Below are 26,929 nucleotides of genomic sequence, written 5' to 3'. Positions count from 1 at the left end.
AAAATCTAGCAAAGAAGAGACATATATTTAATGACTTAGGAAATGATTTAGAAAATGTAAAAATAGGCTGGACATGGTGGCTCACACTTATAATCCCAGCACTTTGGGAAGCCAAGATGGGGAGGATCACTTGAGTCTAGGAGTTCAAGAATAGCCAGGGAAAAATAGCGAGACTCCATCTCTACAAAAAAAAAAAAAAAAAAAAAAAGATTAAAAAAGTAGGTGGGAATGGTGGCATGCACCTGTAATCCCAGCTACTCAGGAGGCTGGGATAGGAGGAACCCTTGAGCCCAGGAGGTTGAGGCTGCAGTGAGCCATGGCACCACTGCACTCCAACCTGGGTGGCAGAGAGAACCTGTCTGAAAAAAAAACAAAAATTAAAAATTAGAAAATCTAAAATTAAAAGATGCAAAATTAAACAATGATTTACTTGACTATAAAACACATGTGAATAATTCAAATTAAAGCAAATCATTTTGATGTTTACCACAAAACCATATCACATATTCAAACCTAATATATAGGTTATTTCTTTTTTTTTTAACGTACCATGCCACATTAACAGATAAAGCACAGGAAATGATCCTTTGACACAGAAAATCAGTGCTGAGTCAAAACTAATCCTTTTTGCTTAAAATTGTGAGAAAGAGTTTGCCCAGTCATTTGCTAAGGCAGGGCCCTCTGTTCTCAAATGAAGACCTGTGAAGTCTACATGTAGCTCTACCATGCTTAAATTGTTGATTATGATAGAATGGTTTGGACCCAGACGATGATCAAGGACCTAGTATATGCCTATATACTAGGCATATTTTTTACTATTAAGAATCATTGAATAATGCTACTAAATTGTTTCCTAGAAAGTTATATAAAGAGAGTTAACAACCACTCATTTGATACAATATATGCTGTAAAAGCAATTTTAAAAATAGGAATAAAATAGGCAAATGATATGAGGAAAATGTAAACCAAAAGGAACAGGGATCATGTTCTTTAGTCAGATAAGAAAAAGTTCATGCCAGAAGCATTCAGTAAAATAAAGGCACTTTGTTTTTTTAATGGATTCAGTTCACAAGAGTTATAAAGATTAAGAATATCTTTATGTTAAATTATGTAGCAATAACATTCATAAAAGGAAAATTCCAGGAGATACCAGTAAAAACAGATAGACACATTAGTTGCAGGAAATGTTAATTCACTTCTGTTGAGCCACTGTAAGATCAAATAATAAGTAAGATTATAGAGAGCTTAAATCTTCCAAAATCCTTTTATGGACTTAGCATAAAATTGATATGAAACCTGACAAACATAAGACCAAATATTGACACAAAAAAATTTAAATAAAATATTAAAAACAGAATTTAGCAGCACATTAAAAAGTTATTTCCCAAGATCCAGTACAACATGTTCCAGGAATGCAAAGTTAACTAATATTGGGAAATTTGTTTCTGTAATTTATCATATTGATAGATCTAAGGACAAAAATATTTGATATATCTATAGATGCTAAAAAGGCATTTAATGAAATTCACAATTTATTCTTTATTTAAAAATAAACTCAATAAAATAGCAATAGATTGATACCTCTTTAATATTGTAAATTATAATATTATAAAATCTCTCACCCAAAAAGCCAGCATAATGCTTACTAGGGAAATTAAATCAAATATATAAACTTTGAAAATAGAAAGTGATGTATTCTATATGATTTTAAATATTTACTGTATTTTTTTTTTTTTTGGTTTTGACCATAAAATTTTATGCCAAAAATCAAGAATCAAAACTAGGAACTAAGCTAGCATTCTTGTTCTAATCACTTTTGTGTGAAATAGCATAGAAGATTCTAGCCGACATAATAAGCCATGGGATGTATAAAATATATAGATCTCAGAAAGGCTGCATAAAACACAAAAATCTTTTTAGAAAACCCAAGATGATGAATTGAAAATTTATCATAATTAAGTATAGTTAAGCTAAATAGCAAGTTACAAAATAAATACAAAAAGCAGGACATGGTGGCTCATGCTTGTAATCCAAGCACTTTGGGAGGCCAAGACAGGCAGATCATGAGGTCAGGGGATCGAGACCATCCTGACTAACATGGTGAAACCCTGTCTCTACTAAAAATACAAAAAATTAGCCGGGCGTGGTGGCACGCTCCTGTAGTCCCAGCTACTCGGGAGGCTGAGGCAGGAGAATTGCTTGAACCCCAGAGGTGGAAGTTGCAGTGACCTCAGATTGCACCACTGCACTCCAGCCTGGATGACAAAGTGAGACTCCATCAAAAAAAAAAAAAAAAAAAAGAGGTTCATTTAATCAGCAAAAACTAATTAAAAGTTCTAATGAGAAAAAATATTTTGTTAACAACAACAAAAAGACAAAATACACTAGGAAACACGGTTAAAAATTTGTGAAGCTCAATAGCAAAGACATGGAGTCAACCTAAATGCTCATCAATGGTACACTGGATAAAGAAAATATGGCATATATACAGCATGGAATATTACACAACCATAAAAAAGAGCAAGATCATGTTATTCATAGGAACATGGAGTTGGAGGCCATTATCCTTAGCAAATTAATGCAGGAACAGAAAAACAAATACTGCGTGTTGTCACTTTAAGTGGAAGCTAAATGATAAGAACACATGGACCCACAGAGGGGAACAACACACACTGGGGCCTATCAGAGGATAGATGGTGGGAGGAAGGAGAGAATCAGAAAAAATAACTAATGGGTACTAGGCATAATACTTGGGTGACAAAATAATCTGTATAATAAACTCCCATGATATGAGTTTACCTAAATAACAAATTTGCACATGTACCCCTGAACTTAAAATAAAAGTTAAAAAAAATTCTGAAGCTTACATAGGGAAAGTTGCAAAATTAGTATTGTAAAAGAATTGAGAATGGCAGACAAAAAAGACAGCCCTGAAATAGAATCTGATATATTTAAAACAATTACTAGGAAATGACAGGGATATTAACTTTTCACTGTAAACCCTTTCTTTGCATCTTTTGAATTTTTGTACCATGTTTATGTATTACCTTTCAAAAAAATGTAAACAACTTAAGTTTCCGATTTAGAAAAGGAAAAGCAATGAGGCCCCCAAAATTGACAAATATAATTACCTAAAATCTTAGGATGTCATTGAATAGCAGCAAAAAAACTAAAAGTAATGAAACATAGAGATATATTTGCAGCCAAATGTCAAATATTCACTTAATATCCTTCATAGAAAAATATATTGTACTAAAGAAGGATCCAAAAAAAAAAAAAAAAGATGAGGTCACCTAAAGAAAAATATACATAAGGTACCGTGGGTAGTTCCCAAAGGAGAAAATACAAACAGCCAATAAACACAGAACCATTCAACCTCACTTTTGGGCAAGGAAATTCCTAAGCAAAACAGCAATAAGATACGTTTCTCAGTAATCAAATTAGAAATATTATAAATACTCTGTTCTTGTAAGTGTACAATAAGGAGATCATGCTATTATGCAGCTGGAGGGAGTTCACATTCATAAAACCTTTCTGGAACATAGTTCAGCAGTACCTATTTTGAGCCTTAAAAATGTTCCCGTCCTTTGTCTCAGAAATTTTCACTTCTGGAGGCTCTAGTATATAAATAATTTGCAATGTAGAGAGAGCTTCATGCACAAGATGTTTACTGCCCTATTAGTTATAGCAACAACAACAGAAAATTGTTACAGCTGGAATTTGCTGTAGTGCCGAAAAACCCCATCACTTCCCATCTCTAATCTCACATGATGATGTCAGGCTCTAAATACTTTCCGCTCTATTATATTTTCAGTTTTGTGAGTCCACCATGTGAAGTTTACAGTCAGTCCAATTTTCCAAATTAATGCAATGGGCCTGTTTTTCACATTTAGATGTTTTGGAGGTCCCATTATTTCTCACTAAAGATGATCGGGTATTTGAGGGAGAATTAAAATAGGGGAATGGAGGAAAACCTAATTGGGGAAAGGTAAAATGGGTTTTGTAGTTACTTGAGTTGAAAAGGGAGAGATGAAATGATGTGTTCCATTATGTCCAGAAAGAAGGAGAAAACTAATGAGGGGAAATCGAAGGGTAATTTGAAACATTTCACAAAAGTTGCTGAAATGTCAGAGTAAAAAGTAACCTCTGCCCTGTAATGGACTTAGAAGCTGAAATAGTCTAAAGATTAAACCCACTTGCAAGTGAATAGTTAAGCACTTGTGTACTCTCAGGGATCCCTGTCTAAGGGTGATAGTAGAACCTGCTCCATTTTAACATGTTTGTGTATCTGCCTCTTCCACAAGATTAGGATCTCCAAGGAAGAAAGCCTTTATTGTATTAGGCTTTACACCCTCACCCCTTAGCACACAGCCTGGTGCACCCGTTTTCTAAATGACTGAGTTAGTATTTTGTCCTTTGAAGGATAACTTTCTAGGGTATTATTTAACATGAAGATTTTCTTTCCAAACAGGATTACCAAACCAATAACAATGACCAGGCAGTAGTTGAAATCTGTATCACAAGAATCACAACAGCCATCAGAGAGACCAAGTCCATTGAAAAGCATGCAAAGGCCCTTGTGGGGCTCTGGGACTCCTGCTTGGAACATAACCTGAGACCCTTTGGGAAAGATGAAGACACTCCTCATGCAAAAATCGCATCTGATATCATGAGTTGCATTTTACAGGTATGTCAGTGTTCAACATCAGGCTATTTGATACTGAGTTGGCAGCCTAGGTGAACCCATGATGTCTCTGAACCAAGAGCCAATGCTTCTGTAGCATTTAGATACTGTAAAAAGACACCACAAGCCATCAATAGCTGGGAGGGCTGGTAATTAATAAACTGAGAAAGTTCTATAGAGCTCCTGCTACATGCAAGACACACTGTAGGGAATTCAAGCAATACCACTGCAAGCCTCTAATCTGTTTGGAGAGTATACATATAAAAAGTTAACAATAAAGCAACGTGTGCCAAGACCCACAGGAGGAGTACTAAAAAATTCAGAAGAGGAGATCTCTTTCATCCAGGGAGAACACAGTAGAAGCAGAAAATGAACTGAGGGGCAGTGAGCTCGGGATATAGCAGGAAAAGTGACTAAGTCATTTCAGACATATTTCTATATGTATTGAGAATTTTTCATGATGATATTTGCCTGTTCTGACCACAGTTAATTCTTTCCTCTGGTCTAAACGTGAATTTGGAGTTTTGGCTCAGCCACTAATGAGTTGTGTAACACTGCAATGTTGGGCAAGTCACTTACATTCTTAAGCCACAGGGTCCTCCATGTGAAGTGCACATTAAGTGACATTGTCTATGACAAATTTACCAACCAGAGATGTTGATAGGTGTTTCTCAAAAAAGAATTTTATGATCAAATAAGTTGGGAAACAATTCTTTTTTCCCTTTTGAGCGATCATTATGTTTCATGGCATACTAAAGGTTTTGTAAAGTACCGCAATAAAGAAAGCTGGTTAACCTTGTTTAGGCCAGCATTTTCCAGTCTGATTTCACCATGAAACCTTCTTTCTCCTCCCCACTCCCAACACAACACTATGAACATCCCTCAGAACCTGTGTTCCACTGAGCACAGGTCAGGAAATTCTGGTTATGTTAAAATGCTTAGCAGTGCATGTTGCAGCTGATATGAGCGTCCTTTATTCTTCTTCCTTTTTTTCCCACTGTTGTTTATGATTAACTGGATCATATTTTACCTTGTCTGCTCAGTCTAGCAATTGATCAACTGAACAAAAGACTCTTCATGCACCACCACACTGTGTCTCCTTCATCCCCAGGGTTAAGGGTAGGTGGGAAGAAAATGAGGATTGCAGCAAAATTAACAAAAGATGAATAGTGTTTGATGGAGCACCAAAGACCCAATGCATTTGCTCCTCATTGGTTATCCTGGTATATTACCGATATATATCAGAAACATAGATTATTTCACTCCAATGTGCACCTTAACAGACATTCAGACAATTTAACCATCCTATCCCTCTCCCCCTGCAGGTTCAAAACCACTGGTCTTTAGGGCAGCACTATCCAATAGAAATCTAATGCAAGCCACAAACGGAAGTCAAATATGTAATTTTAAATGTTCTCGTCCCAGGGTGAGTGGGGGAACAGTGGTGAAGAGGGAGAAAAAGAATACAAATATATTTATTACCACTGAACTATACACTTAAAAATTGTAAAGATGGTAAATTATATATGTATATTTTATCTCAATTAAAAAAATTAAAAAGGAAAAAATTCTAGTAGCCACTTAAGTAAAAAGAAAGATGAAATTGATTTTGATAATATATTTCCTCAACCCATTATATCCAAAATAGTATCATTTCAACATGCAATCAATATAGCAATTTTTTAAATTTATTTATTTATTTTATTATTATTATTATTATTTTTGAGATGGAGTCTCGCTTTGTCGCCCAGGCTGGAGTGCAGTGGCACGATCTCAGCTCACTGCCACCTCTGCCTCCCGGGTTCAAGCGATTCTCCTGCCTCAGCCTCCCGAGTAGCTGAGACTATAGGTGTCTGCCACCGCACCTGGCTAATTTTTGTATATTTTTAGTAGAGAAGGGGTTTCACCATACTGGCCAGACTGGCCTTGAACTCCTGACCTTGTGATTCACCTTTTTTTTTACACAATTCTTACATATTTGATGTGCATTTTATTGCATCACTAAATGGACTAGTCACACTTCAGATGCTCAAGAGCATCCCATGGTCAGTGGCTCCTGTGTTAACACAGTTTTAGAGTAATCAGATACAGTTTTCTGGGTGGAGATCGTGTTTGGAAGGTTTATGAGCAGTAAGCAGGAATTTCACTAGATAGGCTAAGTAGAGTGAGAAGACAGTCTACACAGGAAAACACCTTGTGCAAAAGTGCAGATTTGTGAAATAAGACCAAGATCAGAGAATTATAAGCATGCTACCTTTCCCAAATGCCCGTAATTCTAACATTTATGTTAGATGGGATGTTTTATTCTGAGTAAAGCATTGTGTCTCCTACTTAAAAGGGATGGGGTATGGTGTAAGGAGTTAAATGTTTTTGAGAAATTGAAATGCTCAACTCACTGATGATCAAGACTTACTGGAAATGAGTTTGTAAGATTGTTGAGAGCAGGGTTCTGAGTTCAAGGGCTGATATTTTGGGAAGCGAAAGAGAAAAGGACTGAAGGCTAGTAGGCTCCTTGGTTAAGAGGGACAAGTCAGGCAGAGAAGTGAGTAAGTCTAGCATGTAGGGCCGGTGTAGGGATGGGGTGTCCATTGTAGGCCCTCAGAAGGAGGCAGAAGCCACTAAAATGGAAAGCATGAAGGCCTAAAGGCAAACTTGCTTTCAGCAAAGTTCAGCATCTTGTCCTGGCCACCCCTGGAGGTCCCAGAAATGCAGCGCCAGGAACTAAAGGCAAAGCTGTGGTCATAGCATTTATATTTAGCTCTCATCAGATTTTAAAGGGAAGTTTTTGGCTTGCAGTAAACATTGAAAGGATGATTTGGGTATTACTTGTAATTTAGGATCCTGTGGGGAACGTGTAGAAATCCAAATGACTCATTTTCTTCTTTTTTTTTTTTTCAGTAAAATGAAACAATAGGCCAACTTTCAAAAGTTAGACACTCAGCATTTTTAGCTTTACACAAAATGGAAGGAAAACAAACAACAAGAAATGAGTGATTCCCTCTCCACCCATCCCATCTCCCTAGATAAGCAACCCAGGGTCTTACTAGTCTGATCAGGCAGAGGCCCAGTCATTTCTTCTTCCCGAACCCTTGGCCATTTCATTTGATTTCTTTTTTCTGGCCACTTCACTGTCATTTTAAGCTAAGTGTGTACACACACACACACACACACACACACACACACACTTTTCTTTTTGTCCCCCAGATTTCCTCTTGTCGGCCTACACTCAAACCTACTTCAGGTGACCATTCCTTTTCCTCTTTTAGTTGGTAATTATACTTCCTTTCTTGGTCCCTAAATTTGTGAACTTGCCACATTTACCTTAAAATAACTTTTAAAATTCCAGAACTCATCTTCTACTGACTTTGTATTGAGGAAATTCAATACAAAATCAGTACATATATGGGACATGCACTTGTGAATTTGTTTTTTGGCCTTGGGCCATATGTTTCTACACATCCTGTGTCGTTAGACAAGTCTTTCAACTTATGTATAAAATAGAGAATTGAATCAGGTCACCTTCCATGTCATCTCCCAGTCTGAAATTTTGACTCCCTGAGGAGACTCTAAGAGTAGAATAGCAAAGAGCTTTAGAGCTTGAAGGCTTCTGTGTCATTTGGATCTTGGTCTTATTAAGATGAGAGATTGGCAAAGTATTTTCTCTCTCTAAATCTCTGTTCTGCCATCTCTAAAATTGGGAATAACAATACCTCCTGCTTAGGACTGTTATGAAGGTTAAAAATGATATTGCATATACAGTGTTTACATAGTACAATTGCTACATAGTAAGTACTTAATAGAAGTAGTGGTTTGTAGCTAGCAAATTAATCCACTCTTGCAGGGCAATGAAAATGAGCATCCAGCTGGTTCCATTCAAGACATCAAACTACTGGAGTTTAGTACTTCTAATTGGTGGTGGTAGGTGCACATGAAGAGGAACTTTTATTACAAAAGCAATCTCTATCTGTGCTCTAGCCACTATATGGAAGTACCTAATTCAAAGTACAGCTTACCTAGAGTTAACAGCTTCCTCTAACCCTCTGACCAGATATCTATATGGAGTTGGCCATCCCCACCCCCCTTTTTTTTTGCTCCTAGAAAAATCCTGAAAAAGAATATACCCATACAATGTGTATTACATTCTAGGATAAAAACAAACTTGGCAAACTTGATTAAAATTAAAATGTACTTCAAGGACATTATAACTATTGACATAGCTGCTGTTCTAGAATGAAATTCTAGAGAATTGACAGGTCAGCCATCATGAAGCCTGGCAGCCAATGCCTGGCTTTATCCTCACTCTACTGCAGTCACAGCCTCTTCCCCAGCCAAATCACTTAGCAGAGCCATTGCCATGTATTTCATCAGCTCCACATTTCCTCTTCCCCCCATCTCTGCTACCACTGTTGATGACTGCATGAAGAGGAAAATAACCAAAGCAGGCTGCCTGCAGGGTAAGAGGGGTAGTAGAATAATCTCCAGATCTGCTGCTGGAAAATCAGAAAGTGTCTACTTTTCCCTCTTTATAGAAGGACCCGCTGTTCCTTCTCCTTGATGCCGCAGTCTTCTCAGTTCTTCTTCCCCAGTCAATGTAATATGAAGGTTTAAACTCTGCCCTTACTGGTGTTGCATGTGAAGTGCCTCAGACGGTGGAGAGCATTTCCTTCACAACTCTTAGAGACGGGACTGGTTATGCCAATCTAGCAGTTTATTCAGTAGGCAATCCCAGCTCTGCTCTGTACCTGTAGTGTGGTCTTGGGAAAATTAATCTTTCTGGGCCTTAATTGTCTCATATGTAAAATGCAGATATTAAGAGGAGCTCCCTCATGAGTTTGCTGTGAAAATTAAATTAAGACTTTAAATAATAGACAAAATATTTAGAACATAGGAAGTTGGTATCATCATCATTATCATTATCTGCAGGAGACTAAAATAACACCGGATGCTTTCTAACAAGCTATTGATTTAATTATGTGTTATAGCCACTTTTTAAATATCCTGTCTCTCCTTTCCCCAAATTATAAGCTCTTTTATTCACTGAAGTAATCCCAGCACATAGAATAGTGTCTGGCATATAGTAGGTGCTCAAATAATATTTGTTGAATGGTTGAGTGAAGGGGCTCAGGAGACGTGGCTGCCCCTGGCTTTCATAGCAGCTACATTTCTCTCCAGAGTAGGCTTCAGTACCTAATGCTCAGATAGTGGCATGAAATGGGAGGAGACTGGGATGTACACTCCCAGGTTCCTGAGACGTGCTCCCTGTTACCTGTCAGAAAATATGCTGGGAAAACTTAGGCTTGTGTGCCAATTAGATTTTACATATAGCTATGCTGGGAAGAATGAACCATTTTATATGTAAATCCAAAATTGGTTTAGCTGTGATTGATAATACTGAATGAATAATCAAGGAACCCTATTTTAATAAATGAGGTTTAATATTTCTTGAGCTTAATCGGTTTTTATGGTTCTTACTTGAATTCAAGGCCTAAGAGCCAAAGAGCTTTTTAGTTGCTATTACCTCAGATAGATATCTTTCCTACTTAGCTTTATTCTTTTCAATTTTAAAACACTGGGAAACATTCCCAAAGTGCATTTTCAAAAAGACAATTTCCACCAAAAGTTCAAATTGGTGCTAATCTAGTTTAGAAATATAATTCTTGGCATCCGTAGAACAAAGCTCTCCTGTTTAACCTCTACGGCTAAATTGTCCCCACGAGAAAGTCTATTTCTATGCTGCACTTCACTGAATTCGTTCCCTCAGCACCAAACTGTAAGATGATATTCATCCAACATGCTCACATCTGCACTGAGAAGCAAGGTCTGTCATAGGCTCCGGCATTATCAGCTGCTGTTAAAGTCCTTTGTTTGTAGAACTGTAATCATAGGGGTTTCTCTGCATGCATGCCATTAGCATTTCTGTGACCCAAATAATTCTAGAGATGAAATAGTTTCATGGGCTTGAGATCTCCTCCATTATCAACTCCTTTCGCTGTAAAGCTCAGCCACTGGATGTTGTTTGGTACCTGTTAGGTCCATGGGACCCTCGAACCCAAGAAAATGCAGCCCAATAAATTGCATAGGTGAGACTGAGATGTTTGGGGAATACCCAATGCTCTAATAAGTAACTTTTCTGAGTGTAAGTCATGGGAGCAGGGACAGGATATGATTATAATTGAGAAAAATGACCAAATCAATTAGCTTTTCTAAACACCACATGTTTGATCAGTATGTTAACAAAAAGAGGATACTCAATGTTGTGTCATTATTTTGGCATGTTTGTCCAGCACCACTAGGAAAAGTACTGAATCTGATGAATGGAAACTTCCAATGAGCAGAGAAAGGGATTCAGTTATAGGGCAGGAGTGTTCTTTTAATCAGGTTTCACCATGGTCTACATGAAATATCCCTCAGGATCTCTCTCTGCTCTGATCTGATTTTGTGCCCATGAGTGGACATTCTAGTTTCTAATCTGTCTCCTAGGTGTCCTGAAAATGTGAAAGGGATACCCTAGGTCTGACCTATGAAAGCCTCTCACTGGGGTTGAGTGCACTGGCATGCCTGGTTATGTACCAGCCTTTTGGAAATCCTTTGGCGTGAGTTAGCCTTAGTGGATCCAAACAATTTTGTGTGTTCCAACCAAGCACATGCCCTGACTTCTAAAGCTGAGGACTAACCCCTGGGGAAGGGAGCAGCCAGCCTCTCAGAGAGGTCTCAAAGCTCATCGTATCAGTAATGACCCAGTCAGATCAGGCCCAATTAAATTCACTGGGAGGGGAGAGAATCTAGACAAAGGCATTCAGGGAAGTCATCAGAGGATACTGGCTATGGGCTATGGTTCTGATACTTCCGTGATGTTAAGAACTCTAGGATGGATAGGCCAGAGACCTACTGAGAGGAACTGCTATATAGATGCATGATTTATTGCCAAAGAATAACATCAGAGCTTTCAACACGACTGAATAGTGGGATATCAGGTTAGGTTATAAAATACCTATTTTCTCTGCCCAGTGGTCAGATTGACCCCTGAGTCTGGAAAATAGATGGAACTGCAGGAATGGATTAAAGATTTATCAGTTCTGTTTTTGTTTCTAGTGATTGGGGAGGCAGAGATGCTTAAGTGCTAGAGATTTAATTGGCTCATTTAGAAATCTTTAGGAATATAACTGGCCTCAGGCACAGCCTAAGGCATTGGGCTCAAATGATATTACCAGGATCTGGTCTCTCAGATAGAACCATGTTTCCTTGAGTCTCATACAGTTTCTCTCCTACTGAGGTCACAAGATGACAGCAACTACTTTTGATCCTCCCTTCTCAATACTTCAAATACAGCAGGAGAGAGAATCTCTTTCACAGAGCCATTTCATGGCTCCTTAACTATAATTTGGTAACTTGTCCATCCTTGAACCAGGGAAATGTGATTCTCTCATTGGTCAGTGCCTGAGTCACTTGATCACCTTTAAGACCAAAGGTAGAGATGCCTTCATTAGAAGCACCTGGACAGTTCCACAGAGCGGTATTAGGGTAGAGTCTCCAGAAGAAGGATAAATGTAAATTGGGCAGGAGTGTAAAAGTCTGATGATATGGAGATCAGAGAAAAATCATAGAACGATATTTTCTGTGACTTCAGGAGAGATTTATGGACTGGATATCAAGATATGAATATTATCACTCCCAAAACTCATTAGCTCTTTAAGGAACATACATTTGAGTGCCTCACATATCCCATAATATTTATTTTACCTGATTCCTATACTCAATGTGAATAGACAAGTCATCTTCCTGACACTGTCACCACCGTTATTATACTCTTGGCTGCATTGACTGCACCACTGTGTGTCATTTTCCTTCGTAGAACCCTAAGACAAGGGTTGTTTATAAAATGCATGCATACAATATGCAATCCTGTATTCATACTAACTTTTGAATCTATTTAAAAGAATAGCTAAAATCTGAAATTATATAACTGTGCTTCTTTTTCAGAAAAGAGGTCATATCATATCTTGATGAATTCTCTCCAAATACAACCCTGTAATCAGAACCTAGACCAAATTAAAAATTAATGAAATTGAGCATATTTTCATGTTTTGGAGCTTTATTTTGTAAAGTGTCTGTTTAAGTCCTCTGTCTATTTTTCCATTTGATTGCCTGTCTTCTTTCTCTTATGGATTGGAAGAGTGTATATATATAATGTATATATGTATATATATAAAAATAATACTTTTATATTTATAATATATTATATATATTATATATAAAATACATTTATCCAAAGGTTTACTAGTACCCAGAACATATTATAGATATCTTCTTTCACTCTTTGGATTATCTTTTCACTTTTTAAATGATATCTCTTGATGACTAGAAGTTTTTTATTTTATCTACTTTATGTTTTTTTATTGTTAATTATTTTTGAGTTAGGTTTAAGGAAGTCTTTGCCTACTCTGAGGCCATCGAGATGTTCTCCTGGGTTGTCTTCTCTGTCTTGTTTTATTTTTTACCTTTAGATCTGCAATCTATCTGAAATTGATTTTAGTTATGGCAGATATAGGGGTGGGGATATGTTTTTCCCCCATGTAAATATCTAATTGACCCAATTGCCCCATTTCCATTGCTCAGGAATTGTATGTATCAATGACAAATTTTTATCTCATGTCTTTTCTTTTGTCCTTATTGTAAGATTTTATGTATAAAGGTGGAATTCTACATTTCATTCTAAGAATATAATTTTCTCTTTAAGCCACAGGGAAAGTTAAAGAATGTAAGTGGTCCTGGCTTTTCATTGTATTAATCAGGATACAAGCTCAGCTACAAAACAAAGATCTAAATGTAACAGTGGGACAAGCAACACAGAACTGTCATCAAATAATGCAAGAGTAGGATTCCAGGGCTATTTCTCCCAAACACGCTGTGCACTGCACAGTTTTTTTTCTACAGTTAGTCTGAGAGGTGGGGTTGATGGCCAGGGGTAGTGAATATGTACCATTCATTTTTAAGAAAAGAATTTGTTGACCAAAACATTATGTGGTAGAAAAAAAAAGAAAACAATTTGTATTTTCTAAATATTATTCCCTAATTTGATAACTAAATCCTAATAGGACTACTTTATATGTAAGGATATTTATATTCAGTCACAAAGTAAATCAAGAAGAGAATTAATTTAGGATCTAGAATACCTTTAGGTTTTAATCTTACATTCATTTTTTTTTTCCTCTGAATCTAATTAGCTGAAACTTTAATTTTTAAGATAGATATAGTCAAAAAGCGACCTGTTCAACATTCCTTAGGTTTTTTTCTCAAGCGTAAATCTGACAAGTGATTCCTGTTGTCAGCGGCCCCTGATTACCCTAAAGATCAATTCCAAACTTCTTAGCCTCGTATGCCGGACCTTTCATAATCATGCCCCTGTTTACCTGCCCCGTCTCTCCCCTCACCTCCCACTCCAGTTTCCTCACACATACCACACTTCAGCCATACTGAGCTATTTACAACTCCCCAGTGCCATCAGGTACTCCCTCACCTCAGTCTCTGCACACCTACTCTTCCTTCTTTCTGTCTACTCCCTGCCTTGCCAGCACCCAGCCATCTCTTATTCATCCCTGAGGTCCCAACTAAGACATTACCACCTCCAGGAAGTCTTTCTTGACATTCCCCAAGACTGGATTGAGTGCTCCTTCTCTGCTCTCTTAGCACCCTGTCTTTTGCCCATCTCGGCTGTCATCAGTTTATGCTGTTAACTGCCTGTTTGTCTTTAGGTCTCTCAAACAAAACCAAGAGTTCCCAGAATTCCCAAATACAATATAAACAGGGCAAGGCCTGTGTTTTCACAGCTGTACTCTAGGAGCTTAATCCAATAAATATTTTTTGAATGAGTGAATGAATGAATAAATGAATAATGAGTCACTTATTATTTGTGGCTTTCTTATATTTCCTCAGAATTACAACCGACCTCCAGTGATGGCATTAGCCATTCCCATTGCAGTGAAATTCCTCCACAGAGGCAACAAGGAACTGTGCAGGAATATGTCTAACTACCTGTCTCTGGCGGCAATTACCAAGGCAGATCTCCTGGCTGATCACACGGAAGTTATAGTAAAGAGCATATTCCAAGGTATGATGGGAAAGTTGAACTTGGGGACATGTTTTAGGAGACATTTAAAAGTATTTTCATGAAGCATTTACGGTTTGTGGGAAGCAAGACCTAGAGTATTAGAAGCAAATTAATTTCTCTGTTTTGCTGCTAGTTGACTTGTGAGCATGCAAAAGGTTACTTAATCTGGCTGTCTGTGTCCCTTCCCAAGGCAGATGAATTACTTAGACTCATTAAAAGAATTGTAAGCTTTCTTCCAAATCTGTGTTTCTCAGTTTGAAGAACTGCATTTCCATGTTTCTGGTCACCTGTTCAACTACCAACTGTGGAGATCTTATTTCTGTGTACTGAGTGGAACATATCACTCAGTGGGATATGAAAAACCTGTCTTCATTTGGTTCCAAAAGCAAGAAATGTCTTTTGTTAGATAAAATACATCAGAAAATGTGTAATGACTTCTTAAATGTGAATGTGATTTGGGAATGATAACAAGCATAAATACTAGCATAAAAAGCCAAGTAGTACACCTCTGTTAATTGTTAACAACATTTGAATGAATGAGCAGCTAAATTAGTTCATGCAAAATATTCTCCTTGTCTTCTTCTATTTTCTTTGGTTTCAGATCAATCAAAAAACATGTTTTTGAATTTGGAATCAGAGAACAATATATGATATTAATTGATGTGCATCCAAATGTCCCCAGTTCTCATTAATAAAGATGCACGAGGCCCATGAGTATCTCAGCCCACAGTTTACTGCCATAACCCACCACATGATAAGGTTGATCGTCAACCCTCTGTAAAGTGCTCACAGTCCAAATAATTCTTAGGTTCCCCAAGGGTGTCCTATGTGTGCTCTCTTCCCAAGGTATCCAGACCAATCCCCAAGCCCATACTGCTATTCTGGCCATGCTTCCTGGCGTAGCATGGTAGGGTGCTGTCCTCTTCCACCACGTGAGCCCAGCAGACCCTGAGGCCACTGCCATGCAGATCCCAGGAATGGACTCCACTCCTGGGAACTCTGTGCTGCCCTGCCAGTGACAGCAGTCTTTGTGCTGAGCCACTTGAAGCTTTAGGAACTACCAAGTCCTTAGCCCAGTAATTCAGTGTGGCAGCCTGTGGCAGGATAGGAAAGAACACTAGCCTTTCTCCTCAGTGTTACACCTTGGTAGAGAGGCCCCAGAGCAGTGCCAAACTGAGTTGCCATGTTTGCAGTAAAATAGATGGTTTTTCAGTAGAACAGAATAGAGAGCCCAGAAATAAAGCTGCACACCTAGAACCATCTGATCTTTGACAAATTCAACAAAAATAATCAATGGGGGAAGGACTGCCTATTCAACAAATGGTGCTAGGATAACTGGCTATCTATATGCAGAGGAATAAAACTGGACAACTATCACCATATACAAAAATTAACTCGAAATGGATTAAAGACTTAAATGCAAGACCTCAAACTATAAAAGTCCTCAAGGAAAACCTAGGAAATACCCTCTTGACAATAGCCTTGGCAATAAATTTATGGCTAAGTCCTTAAAAGCAATTATGACAAAAACAAACTGACAAGTGGGACCTAATTGAACTAGAGAGCTTCTAGACAGCGGAAGAAATTATCAACAGAGTAAACAGACAACCTACAGAATGGGAGAAAATTTTTGCAAACTACGCATCTGAAAAAGGTCTAATATCCAGAATCTATAAGGAACTTAAGCAATTCAACAAGCAAGAAACAAATAACCCCAATAAAAAGCGCAAATCAAAAAGTTAGAAAGATCTCAATTTAACAACCTAACAGCATAACTAAAAGAACTGGAGAACGAAGAGGAAACCAACTCCAAAGCTAGCAGAAGGCAAGAAATAACCAAAATCAGAGCTGAGCTGAAGGAGATTAAGACACAAATAAATTTAAAAGATCAACGAATCCAGGAGCTAGCTAGACTAATAAGGTAATAGAGAAGCTCCAAATAAACACAACCAGAAACAACAAGGTGATATTACTATTGACCCCGCAGAAATACAAACAACCATCAGAAGATATTATGAACACCTCTATACACATAAACTAGAAAATCTAGGAGAAATTAATAAATTCCTGGGCACATACACCCTTAAGACCTAACCAGTAAGAAATTGAATCCCTGAACAGACCAGTAATGAGCTCTGAAATTGAATCAGTAATAAATAGTCTACCAATCACAATAAGCTCGGGACCAGACAGATTCACAGCTGAATTCTACCAGATGTGCAAAGAAGAGCTGGTACCATTCCTGCTGAAACTATTCCAAAAAATTGAGGAGGAGAGGCTCCTCCCTAACTAATTCTATAAGGCCACCATCATCCTGATACCAAAATCTGGCAGAGACACAACATAAAAAGAAAACTTCAAGGCAATATCCTTGAATATTGATGCAAAAATTCTCAACAAAATACTGGCAAAACAAATCCAGCAGCACATCAAAAAGCTTATCGATCATGATCAAGTAGGCTTTATCCCTGGGATGCAAGGTTGGTTGAGCATATCCAAATCAATAAATGTGATTCATCACATAAACAGAACTAAAGACAAATCCAATAGATGCAGATAAGGCTTTTGATAAAATTCAACACCTCTTCATGTTAAAAATTCCCAATAATCTAGGTATTGAAGAAGGATACTTCAAAATAGTAAGAGCTATCGATGGCAAATCCACAGCCAACATCATACTGAATGGGCAAAAGCTGGAAACATTACCACTGAAAACTGGCACAAGACAAGGACGCCCTCTCTCACCACTCCTGTTCAACATAGTATTGGAAATCCTGGCCAGAGCAATCATGAAAGAGAAAGAAATATAGCACACCCAAATAGGAAGAGAGGAAGTCAAACTATCCCTGTTTGTAGATGATATGATCCTATATCTAGAAAATGCCATAGTCTCAGCCCAAAAGCTCCTTAAGCTGATAAACAACTTCAGCAAAGTCTCAGGATACAAAAATCAATGTACAAAAGTTACTAGCACTCCCATACACCACCGGTAGTCAAGCTGAGAGCCAAATCAGAAATGCAATCCCATTTGCAAGTGCCACACACACACACAAATAAAATGCCTAGAAATCCAGCTAACCAGGGAGTTGAAAAATCTCTATAAGGAGAACTACAAAACACTCCTCAAAGAAGTCAGAGATGACACAAACAAATGGAAAAATATTCTAGACTCATGGATAGGAAGAAACAATATCATTAAAATGGCCATGCTGTCCAAAGCAATTTATAGATTCAGTATTATTCCTATTAAACTGCTAATGACATTCATCACAGAACTAGAAAAAAATATTTTAAAACTCATGTGGAACCAAAAAAGAGCCTGAATAGCCAAGGCAATCCTAAGCAAAAAGAACAAACCTGGATGCATCACACTATCTGACTTCAAACTGACTTCAAATAGGGATACAGTAAGCAAAACAGCATGGTACGGGTACAAAAACACACACATAGACCAATAGAACAGAATAGAGAACCCAGAAATAAGGCTACACACCTACAACTATCTAATCTCTGAAAAAGCTGACAAAAGCAAGCAATGGGCCAAAGACTACCTATTCAATAAATGGTGCTGGAATAACTGCCTAGTCATATGCAGAAGATTAAAACTGGACCCCTTCCTTATACCACATACAAAAATTAACTTAAGATGGATTAAATACTTAAATGTAAAACCCAAAACTATAAAAACGCTGGAAGACAACCTAGTCAACACCATTCTGGGCATAGGAATGTGCAAAAATTTCATGAAGAAGATACCAAAAGCAACTGCAACAAAGGCAACTGCAACAAAAGCAAAAATTGACAAATATGATCTAATTAAACTGAAGAGCTTCTGCACAGCAAAAGAAACTATCAACAGAATGAACAAACAATCTAGAGGATGAAAGGAAATATTTGCAATGTATGCATCTGACAAAGGTCTAATATCCAACATCTATAAGAAACTTAAAGAAATTTACAAGAAAAAAATTACAAAGCGGGCAAAGGACATGAAAAGACACTTTTCAAAAGAAGACATACATGCAGCCAACAATCATGAAAAAAACTCAACATTACTGTTCATTAGAGAAATGCAAATCAAAACCACAATGAGATACCATCTCACACTAGTGTATTATTAAAAAATAACAGATTTTGGCAAGGTTGTGGAGAAAAAGGAATGCTTATACACTGTTCGTGGTAGTTGGTCCTCAAAAACCTAAAATCAGAACTACCATTCAACTCAGCAATCCCATTACTGGGTATATACCCAAAGAAATATAAATTGTTCCATCATAAAGACACATGCACACATGTTCATTGCAGCACTATTAATGTTAGCAAAGACATGAAATCAACCTAAATGCCCATCAATCATAGACTGGCTAAAGAAAATGTGATACCTATACACCATGGAAAACTATGCAGCCATGAAAAAGAACAAGATCATGTCCTTTGCAGGAACTTGGATGGAGCCAGAGACTATTATCCTTAGCAAGCTAACACAGGAACAGGGAACCAAATACCACATGTTGTCACTTATAAGTGGGAGCTAAATTATGACAATACCTGGACACATAGAGAGGAACAAAAGATACTGGGGCCTATTGGAGGGTGAAGGGTGGGAAAAGGGAGAGGATCAAGAAAAGTAACTAATGGGTACTGGGCTTAATACCTGGGTAATAAAATAATCTGTACAACAAACCCCCATGACACAAGTTTACCTATATAAAAAAACTGGCTATGTACCCCTGAACTTAAAGAAAAAAAAAGGGGGCAAAGGACATGAACAGACACTTCTCAAAAGAAGACATAAAAGCAGCCAACAAATATATGAAAACATGCTCCACATCACTAATCATCAGAGAAATGCAAATCAAAATCACAATGAGATACCATCTCATACCAGTCAGAATGTCTATTATTAAAAATTCAGAAAACAATAGATGTTGGCAACGCTGCAGAGAAAAGAGAATGCTTATACACTATCTGTGGGAATGTCCATTAGTTCAGCCACTGTGGAAAGCAGTTTGGTGATTTCTCCAAGGAGTTAAAATAGAACTATTATTTCACCCAGCAATTCTACTACTGGGTATATATACCAAAGGAAAATAAATCCTTCTACCAAAAAGACACATGGACTTATATCTTCATTGAAACACTATTTACAATAGCAAAGACGTGGAGTCAACCTAGGTGCCCATCAACAGCAGATTGGATGAAGAAAATGTGGTACATACAGACCAAGGAATACTATGCTACCATAAATAAGAACAAAATCATGTCCTTTGCAGCAACATGGATGCAGCTAGAGGCCATTATCCTAAGCGAATTAATGCAGATACCACATGTTTTCACTTATAAGTGGGAATTAATCATTGGGTACATGCAGACATAAAGATGGGAATGATAGACACTGGGGGACTGAAAGAGGGGTAGGAAGAGAGGGACAAGGATGGAAAAACTACTTATTGGGTACTGTGCTCACTACCTGTGTGATGGGTTCAATTGTACCCCAAACCGCAGCATCATGCAGTATAGCCTTGTAAGAAATCTGCACATGTACCCTTGACTCTAAAAGTTGAAAAACTAAAATAAAATAGATTATTGTCTTATCTAAAGCTGTCTTTCCTTCCCCTGGGCTCAACTATGCACCCAAGAGTTGGGGTTACCAACAGATTAATACTTTAATTCTCAAAATGCCTATTGCCTTCCAAGAACTAAAGTTTTGTTCCTAACTTAAGCTCATTGTACTAGACATTCCTAAGATGGGTTCTTAGTACCATTGCAAGACTTCTGACCAGCCACCCCAATGGTCTGCCAGGTATGTCTGAACTCCAGCTGACAGTGGAAATTTATCACTCAACCTGTGCTTCCCTCTAAAGACTTGTCATTAATAATACTAGTCAGTATTTTCATTTCCAATCTCCTTTGGCCACAGGATTAAATCACCAATTTCACTTTATATGTAATATTAAATTTGCTTAAAGCCCAGAAAAGCAATTATGTTTTTTTTTCAAAACCTTGGCTACATTTTTGAAACAAATTTTATAGGAATTTAAAACACTTATACACACCACACGTTTTAAAACCATGATAGTCAGACTTGCAAATAACAGATTTATGAAAAAAAATGAATTAGCCCTTTATTGCTGCAAAGAACTTAGTTCATCTATTTGGGTTTTTAAAAAATGCTTTTTCGATGACAATGAAATCTTTGAAACACACAGTACACTTTCTAAATTGACTGCAAGCATTTGAAATAAACAAATAATTTGGTTTATTTGATCTGGCACTATGAAAATTATCATAAAATGAATGGTAATTTGACCTGTAAAAGGTTGGGGCTACATATTTCAGGGTTTGGAGTTTTAAGACTGATGTGACTGTAAAACTCCATTATCACTCACATGAGCCCATCAAACTTTAAGTTGCAAAGCAGAACGGATCTTGCTGTCTCTGATTAGTAAGTTTTCTGCTCTGCAATTCTTTGTCTTACATCCCCTACCAGACAGCCTGAGGAGTGATCATGGGGTTTCTTTCTTCACTACTTACAGTTTTTCTCCTCTTTAGATCTTCTTTGCCTTACAGTACATTAATCCTTATTTTCCCATGTTTCTACTTCTATAAAATACATTGAATGGTCATCCATTCAATGATGATGATAATAATTACAATAACATTAATAATAGCTACAATGGCTAAAATTTACTGCATGCATTTCTGATGCCAGATATTGTATTAAGCCATTTATACCGATTATATCATTCAATGCCCACAAGAACCTCATAAAAGAAGTCCTATTATTATCCCATTTTACCAGTTAGTAGTATTTTAGGTAACAGAAACCTACAGATGTAAATGACTTGATGATGAGGAAGAAGAGAAGGAGAAGTAAGAGGAGGAGAAAGAGGAGCAACAACAACTCTTCCTTGGCACACATGCCTGCAAAGTCCATGAGTATACCAGACTTCCCAGATGGTTGATTCAGGGCTCAGTGGTGTCCCAAAAGTCAATTCTCAGCTCTGCTTCCTCAGGATGGGTTTTACTTTTGTGATTGGTGTAGGCCTCTACAGCTTCCAGCTCACATCATCATGAATACCAATTAAGAAAAAGAAAGTTCACATCCGGCCTTTTTTTTTTCTCTTTGATCTGACACAGGCCACATGAACATTTCTGAACCAATCCATCATTATTTCCAGGGGATACTGTACTTCAGTTGGTCAGGCTTAGGTCATGAGCCACCCTCAAAGCAGGGAATGGGAGTTGGCTGCAGCAAAGCCACAGATTGGGAGTAGAGGAGGAGTAGATCCCCCAAAGAAACCCAGGACTCTTGCCAACAATAGGTGAATGAATAGTGGGAAATGAAAGAACACAAATGTCCAGTGTATCATTTTGTAAGTGAGCAAGCTGAAGCTTAGAGAAGTTAAAAGCAAGATTCAAACCCTGACCATTTCACTGTAAAGTCTACTTTCACAATGTAATCTTAGCACCACCAAATACACTGGTTGTATTTTTATTTTCCCAGCCTCTGTTTCCTCATATATACATATAGATGTTGAGACAATGACATGATATAATGCCAAAACATAGTCAGCTTTCAATAAATATCAGCTAAGGTAGTGATGAGGATAATCATACTTGCCTTCCTATATTTGAATCCCTTTATTGCCAGGGAACTCGCTCACTGTTTCCTGTGACAACTCACTTTATCTCTGGACAAAACTGAGTACTAGATGTTTCTTCCTTTTGTTGAATTAGAAGTTCTCCCCTTGTGGCCTCCCACTTTTGACTAAGGCTCTTTTCTTGGGCCTAAGAAACCCTCGTTCCTCTTCCACATGACAAACTTTCAAAAACTAGCTCCAACTTTCATATCTCACCACTCCTTCCCTTTGCACTTTCCTCTTTTCCTCCTCAGGCATAACATTCATAGTTTCCCTCTCAGTTTGCTCACTCAGCAGATGATGACTTGTTTCTGCAACCATTTGCAAGATGTACCCAGACCCCTGCTCTGCTTGGCTGCCCTCCCCTGCATGTGCTCTGATTTGCTTGCTTATGAGGACTAAAATGGATTTATCCTCTCTACTGATACTGTATTTTCCTTAATGTAACCTAAAATCAAATTCAGTTTTTTGTCAATCACATCTTTGATTTCTCTTGACTTATATTTGAAATCTCCAAATTTTTAAATATAAATTATCTTAGTATATTCAGCAATTTCTGCCATACTCTGTGTTTAGCAGGCTTTTTGTCTTATGCAAGTACTTACTTTTAATTCTTTACACTTTTCTTTTATGAGATTCACCCCATTGCTTTGGCATGCAAAGATCTTGTTGGATGTTTTTCATCTCAGTGTATCTGCAGCTCTTCCAAAGTTCTTGTCACCCGTAAATTTTATGAGCAGAGCCACTCTCGTCTACATTTTAAAACACTGATTAAAAAGTTGACCAGATAGGGCCAGGAGACCCTTGTGCTGTGGCAGGGGTGTTTGCCTCTTAGACTTCTTTGCTATTATTTCCTTGATCATATTTTTAACAATTGTATTATATGCATCCATTTGCATCCTGTGCCTGATTTCAAACCAAACGCTCTTTTATGCTTATGAGTGAATCCTGAGAGACTTTTTCCAAGGGCTATGTATTTATCCCTGAAGGCAAATATTTCAATAGTTCTAAGCCAATTTTTGCTACCTCTTATTATTAATGGTTATATATAAGTAATGTTTACTTTTGCATTAAGTTTAAGTACACATTTATTTTATTCAAATTATTTAGAGTTATTTTGTCTGTTCTGTATTCTCTAAATTCTCCCAGTAAGTGGTAACTGTAAAAGGTCTTACTGTGTCCGGAATTGGTGGGTTCTTGGTCTCATGACTTCAAGAATGAAGCCGCGGACTCTCGCGGTGAGTGTTACAGTTCTTAAAGGCGGCGTGTCCGGAGTTTGTTCCTTCTGATGTTCAGATGTGTTCGGAGTCTCTTCCTTCTGGTGGGTTCGTGGTCTCGCTGGCTCAGGAGTGAAGCTGCAGACCTTCGCAGTGAGTGTTACAGCTCTTAAGGTGGCGCGTCTGGAGTTGCTCGTTCCTCCCGGTGGGCTCGTGGTCTCGCTGGCTTCAGGAGTGAAGCTGCAGACCTTCGCGGTGAGTGTTACAGCTCATAAAAGCAGTGTGGACCCAAAGAGTGAGCAGTAGCAAGATTTATTGCAAAGAGCAAAAAAACAAAGCTTCCACAGTGTGGAAGGGGACCCAAGCGGGTTGCCACTGCTGGCTGGGGCAGCCTGCTTTTATTCTCTTATCTGGCCCCACCCACATCCTGCTGAATGGTAGAGCCCAGTGGTCTGTTTTGACAGGGCACTGATTGGTGCCTTTACAATCCCTGAGATAGACATAAAGGTTCCCCAGGTCCCCATCAGATCAGTTAGATACAGAGTATCAACATAAAGGTTCTCCAAGGCCCCACCAGAGCAGCTAGATACAGAGTGTCAATTGGTGCATTCACAAACCTCGAGCTAGACACAGGGTACTGATTGGTGTGTTTACAAACCTTGAGCTAGATACAGAGTACCAATTGGTGTATTTACAATCCTTGAGCTAGACATAAAGGTTTTCCAAGGCCCTACGAGAGCAGACAGACAGAGTATCGATTGGTGCACTCATAGACCCTGAGCTAGACACAGGGTGCTGATTGGTGTATTTACAATCCCTGAGCTAGACATAAAGGTTCTCCACATCTCCACCCGACTCAGAAGCCCAGCTGGCTTCACCCAGTGGATCCTGCAGTGGGGCTGCAGGTGGAGCTGCCTGCCAGTCCCGCGCCGTGGGCTTGCACTCCTCAGCCCTTGGGTGGTCCATGGGACTGGGCGCCGTGTAGCAGGGGGTGGCGCTCGTCGGGGAGGCTCGGGCAGCACAGGAGCCCATGGAGGGGGTGGGAGGCTCAGGCATGGCGGGCTGCAGGTCCCGAGCACTGCCCCCCGGGGAAGGCAGCTAAGGTCCGGTGAGAAATCGAGCGCCACGCCGGTGGGCTTGCACTGCTGGGGGACCCAGTACACCCTCCGCAGCCGCTGGCCTGGGTGCTAAGTCTCTCATTGCCCGGGGCCGGCAGGGCTGGCCGGCTGCTCCGAGTGCAGGGCCTGCCAAGCCCACGCCCACCCGGAACTCCAGCTGGCCCATAAGCGCCGCGCGCAGCCCAGGTTCCCGCTCGCGCCTCTCCCTCCACACCTCCCTGCAAGTTGAGGGAGCCGGCTGCCGCCTTGGCCAGCCCGGAAAGGGTCTCCCACAGTGCCGCACTGGGCTGAAGGGGTCCTCAAGTGCCGCCAAAGTGGGAGCCCAGGCAGAGGAGGTGCCGAGAGTGAGTGAGGGCTGTGAGGACTGCCAGCGTGCTGTCACCTCTCATTACTTCTTGGAGGAAGGATTAAAGGTATAATTGGAATGTTATCTTGATTCATACTTAAAAGTTAAGGGGATAGAAAACTTGAATATCTCTATACCAAATAAGACAATTGTGTCAGTATTTTAAAATCAACTCACACACAAAAAAATTAAAAATAAAAAATACCAATTTAGTTTTACAGGAAAATTATAACAAATATGCAAAGAACAGATCATTACAATCTCTTTTAAACTTTCCCAGATAACTGAAACAGAAAAACATTCTCCACCTTATTCTACAGGGCTAGTATAGCCAGGATATCAATACCATGATATCAATACCAGACAAGGACAGTATGAGAAATAAAAATACAGGCCCATCTTAATTATGAACGTAGATGCATAAATCATAAATAAAAATTTTAGCAAAAGGACTCTAGCAGTGCTTAAAGTAAATAATAGTTAACATTTGCTGAGTGCTTGCTATATACCAGGTACTGGCCTTTTAACCTATGTAATTCTCTCTCAATATCTTATGAGGGAAAAACTATTGTTAAACCCACTTTATAAATGCGTAATGACCTAGTTGAGTTTCTCCCACAAATGCAGAATGGCTTAATATTCGATATAATTCCACATTGCAAAAGACTAAAGAGGAAAAACATCATGTGATTAGTAAAAAGTATCTCATAAAATTCAGGACCTGTTTGTTCATGAAAACAAAATTCAAACCAGTAATTTTGGACAGATTTCTTAACATGATTAGAGGAGATATATAGATATATAATGACAGAGCACTATATATATAAATATATGTATGTATATTTCACTGTATATACATATATATAGTGAAACAGTAGAAGCATTCATTTAAAGTCAGGAATGAGATGAGGATACCAATATATCTACTTCTATTTACTGTGGCACTAGAAGCCCTAGCCTAGACAAGAAAAATAAATGAAAGTTATAATAATCAGAAAGGAAGGGTCAAAACAATCATTATCTCTAGAGAAATGTGATAATTTTCTATAATAGAATATTTAAATATTCTGGCTGGGTGTGGTGGCTTGCACCTGCAATCCCAGAACTTTGGGAGGCCAAGGTGAGAGGATCGCTTGAGCTCAGGAGTTCAAGACCAGCCTGGGGAACGTAGCAAGACCTCATCCCGACTAAAAATCAAAGAATTTATCTGGGTTTGGTGGTGTGCACCTGTAGTCTCAGCTACTCTGGAGGCTGAAGTGGGAAAATAGCTTGAGCCCAGTAGGTTGAGGCTGCAGCAAGCTGTAATGATGTCACTGTGCTCCAGCCTGGGTGACAGAACAAGCTCCTGTCTCAAAAAAAAAAAAAAAGTAAATACTCTCCAGTCAATTTTAACACAAAATAAGACAAATTTCAGTAAAGTGCTAGAAGTGAGATCAATTTAGAGAAACTAGTTTTTTTCTTACATACTAGTCATAATAAATTGAAAATAGAATATTAAAATATTATTTAAAGTAGAAAAATATACAATACCTACAGGAAAATGTAGCTTTTGAGAATAAAATTATAAAAGTGCATTGAAAGCAATTAAATAAGAAAATGGAGAAATATACCATGTTCACAGATGGGAGAGTTTGATGTGGCAAAGATGTAAATTTTCAATAAATTTAGTGAAATTTCGATAAAATATCAACAGAGGATTCCATGAGAGATGACAAGCTGATTTTTAAATTTGCAAGATAAAGTGAAACAGATAGCCAAGACAGTTTCACAGAAGGAGAAGAAGATGGGAGTTGTTGGGGGAGAGGAAGAGGCA

The 26,929-nt window shown here is 38.4% G+C and overlaps 1 protein-coding gene across 5 annotated transcripts in view; it reads left to right on the top strand.

Moving 5' to 3' along the window:
- VEPH1 (ventricular zone expressed PH domain containing 1) overlaps window positions 1-26,929 on the top strand; it is a 262,961-nt gene that overhangs the window by 31,887 nt on the left and 204,145 nt on the right. For 3 of the 5 annotated variants that reach the window (XM_003256345.4, XM_003256344.4, XM_030822750.1), the window contains exons 3-4: window positions 4,472-4,687; window positions 14,618-14,792. In XM_003256345.4, coding sequence (XP_003256393.1) covers window positions 4,472-4,687; window positions 14,618-14,792 — 391 coding nt within the window. Of the gene's footprint in view, window positions 1-4,471; window positions 4,688-14,617; window positions 15,358-26,929 lie in introns of those variants that run through there. The other 2 variants (XM_030822752.1, XM_030822751.1) reach the window with 2 other exon arrangements.

The sequence above is a fragment of the Nomascus leucogenys genome, chromosome 11 (genome assembly GCF_006542625.1).
Source record: "Nomascus leucogenys isolate Asia chromosome 11, Asia_NLE_v1, whole genome shotgun sequence".
Classification (NCBI taxonomy): Eukaryota; Metazoa; Chordata; class Mammalia; order Primates; family Hylobatidae; genus Nomascus; species Nomascus leucogenys.
Note: the sequence above shows the minus strand (reverse complement) of the source record. Positions and strands in the feature narration are given on the sequence as shown.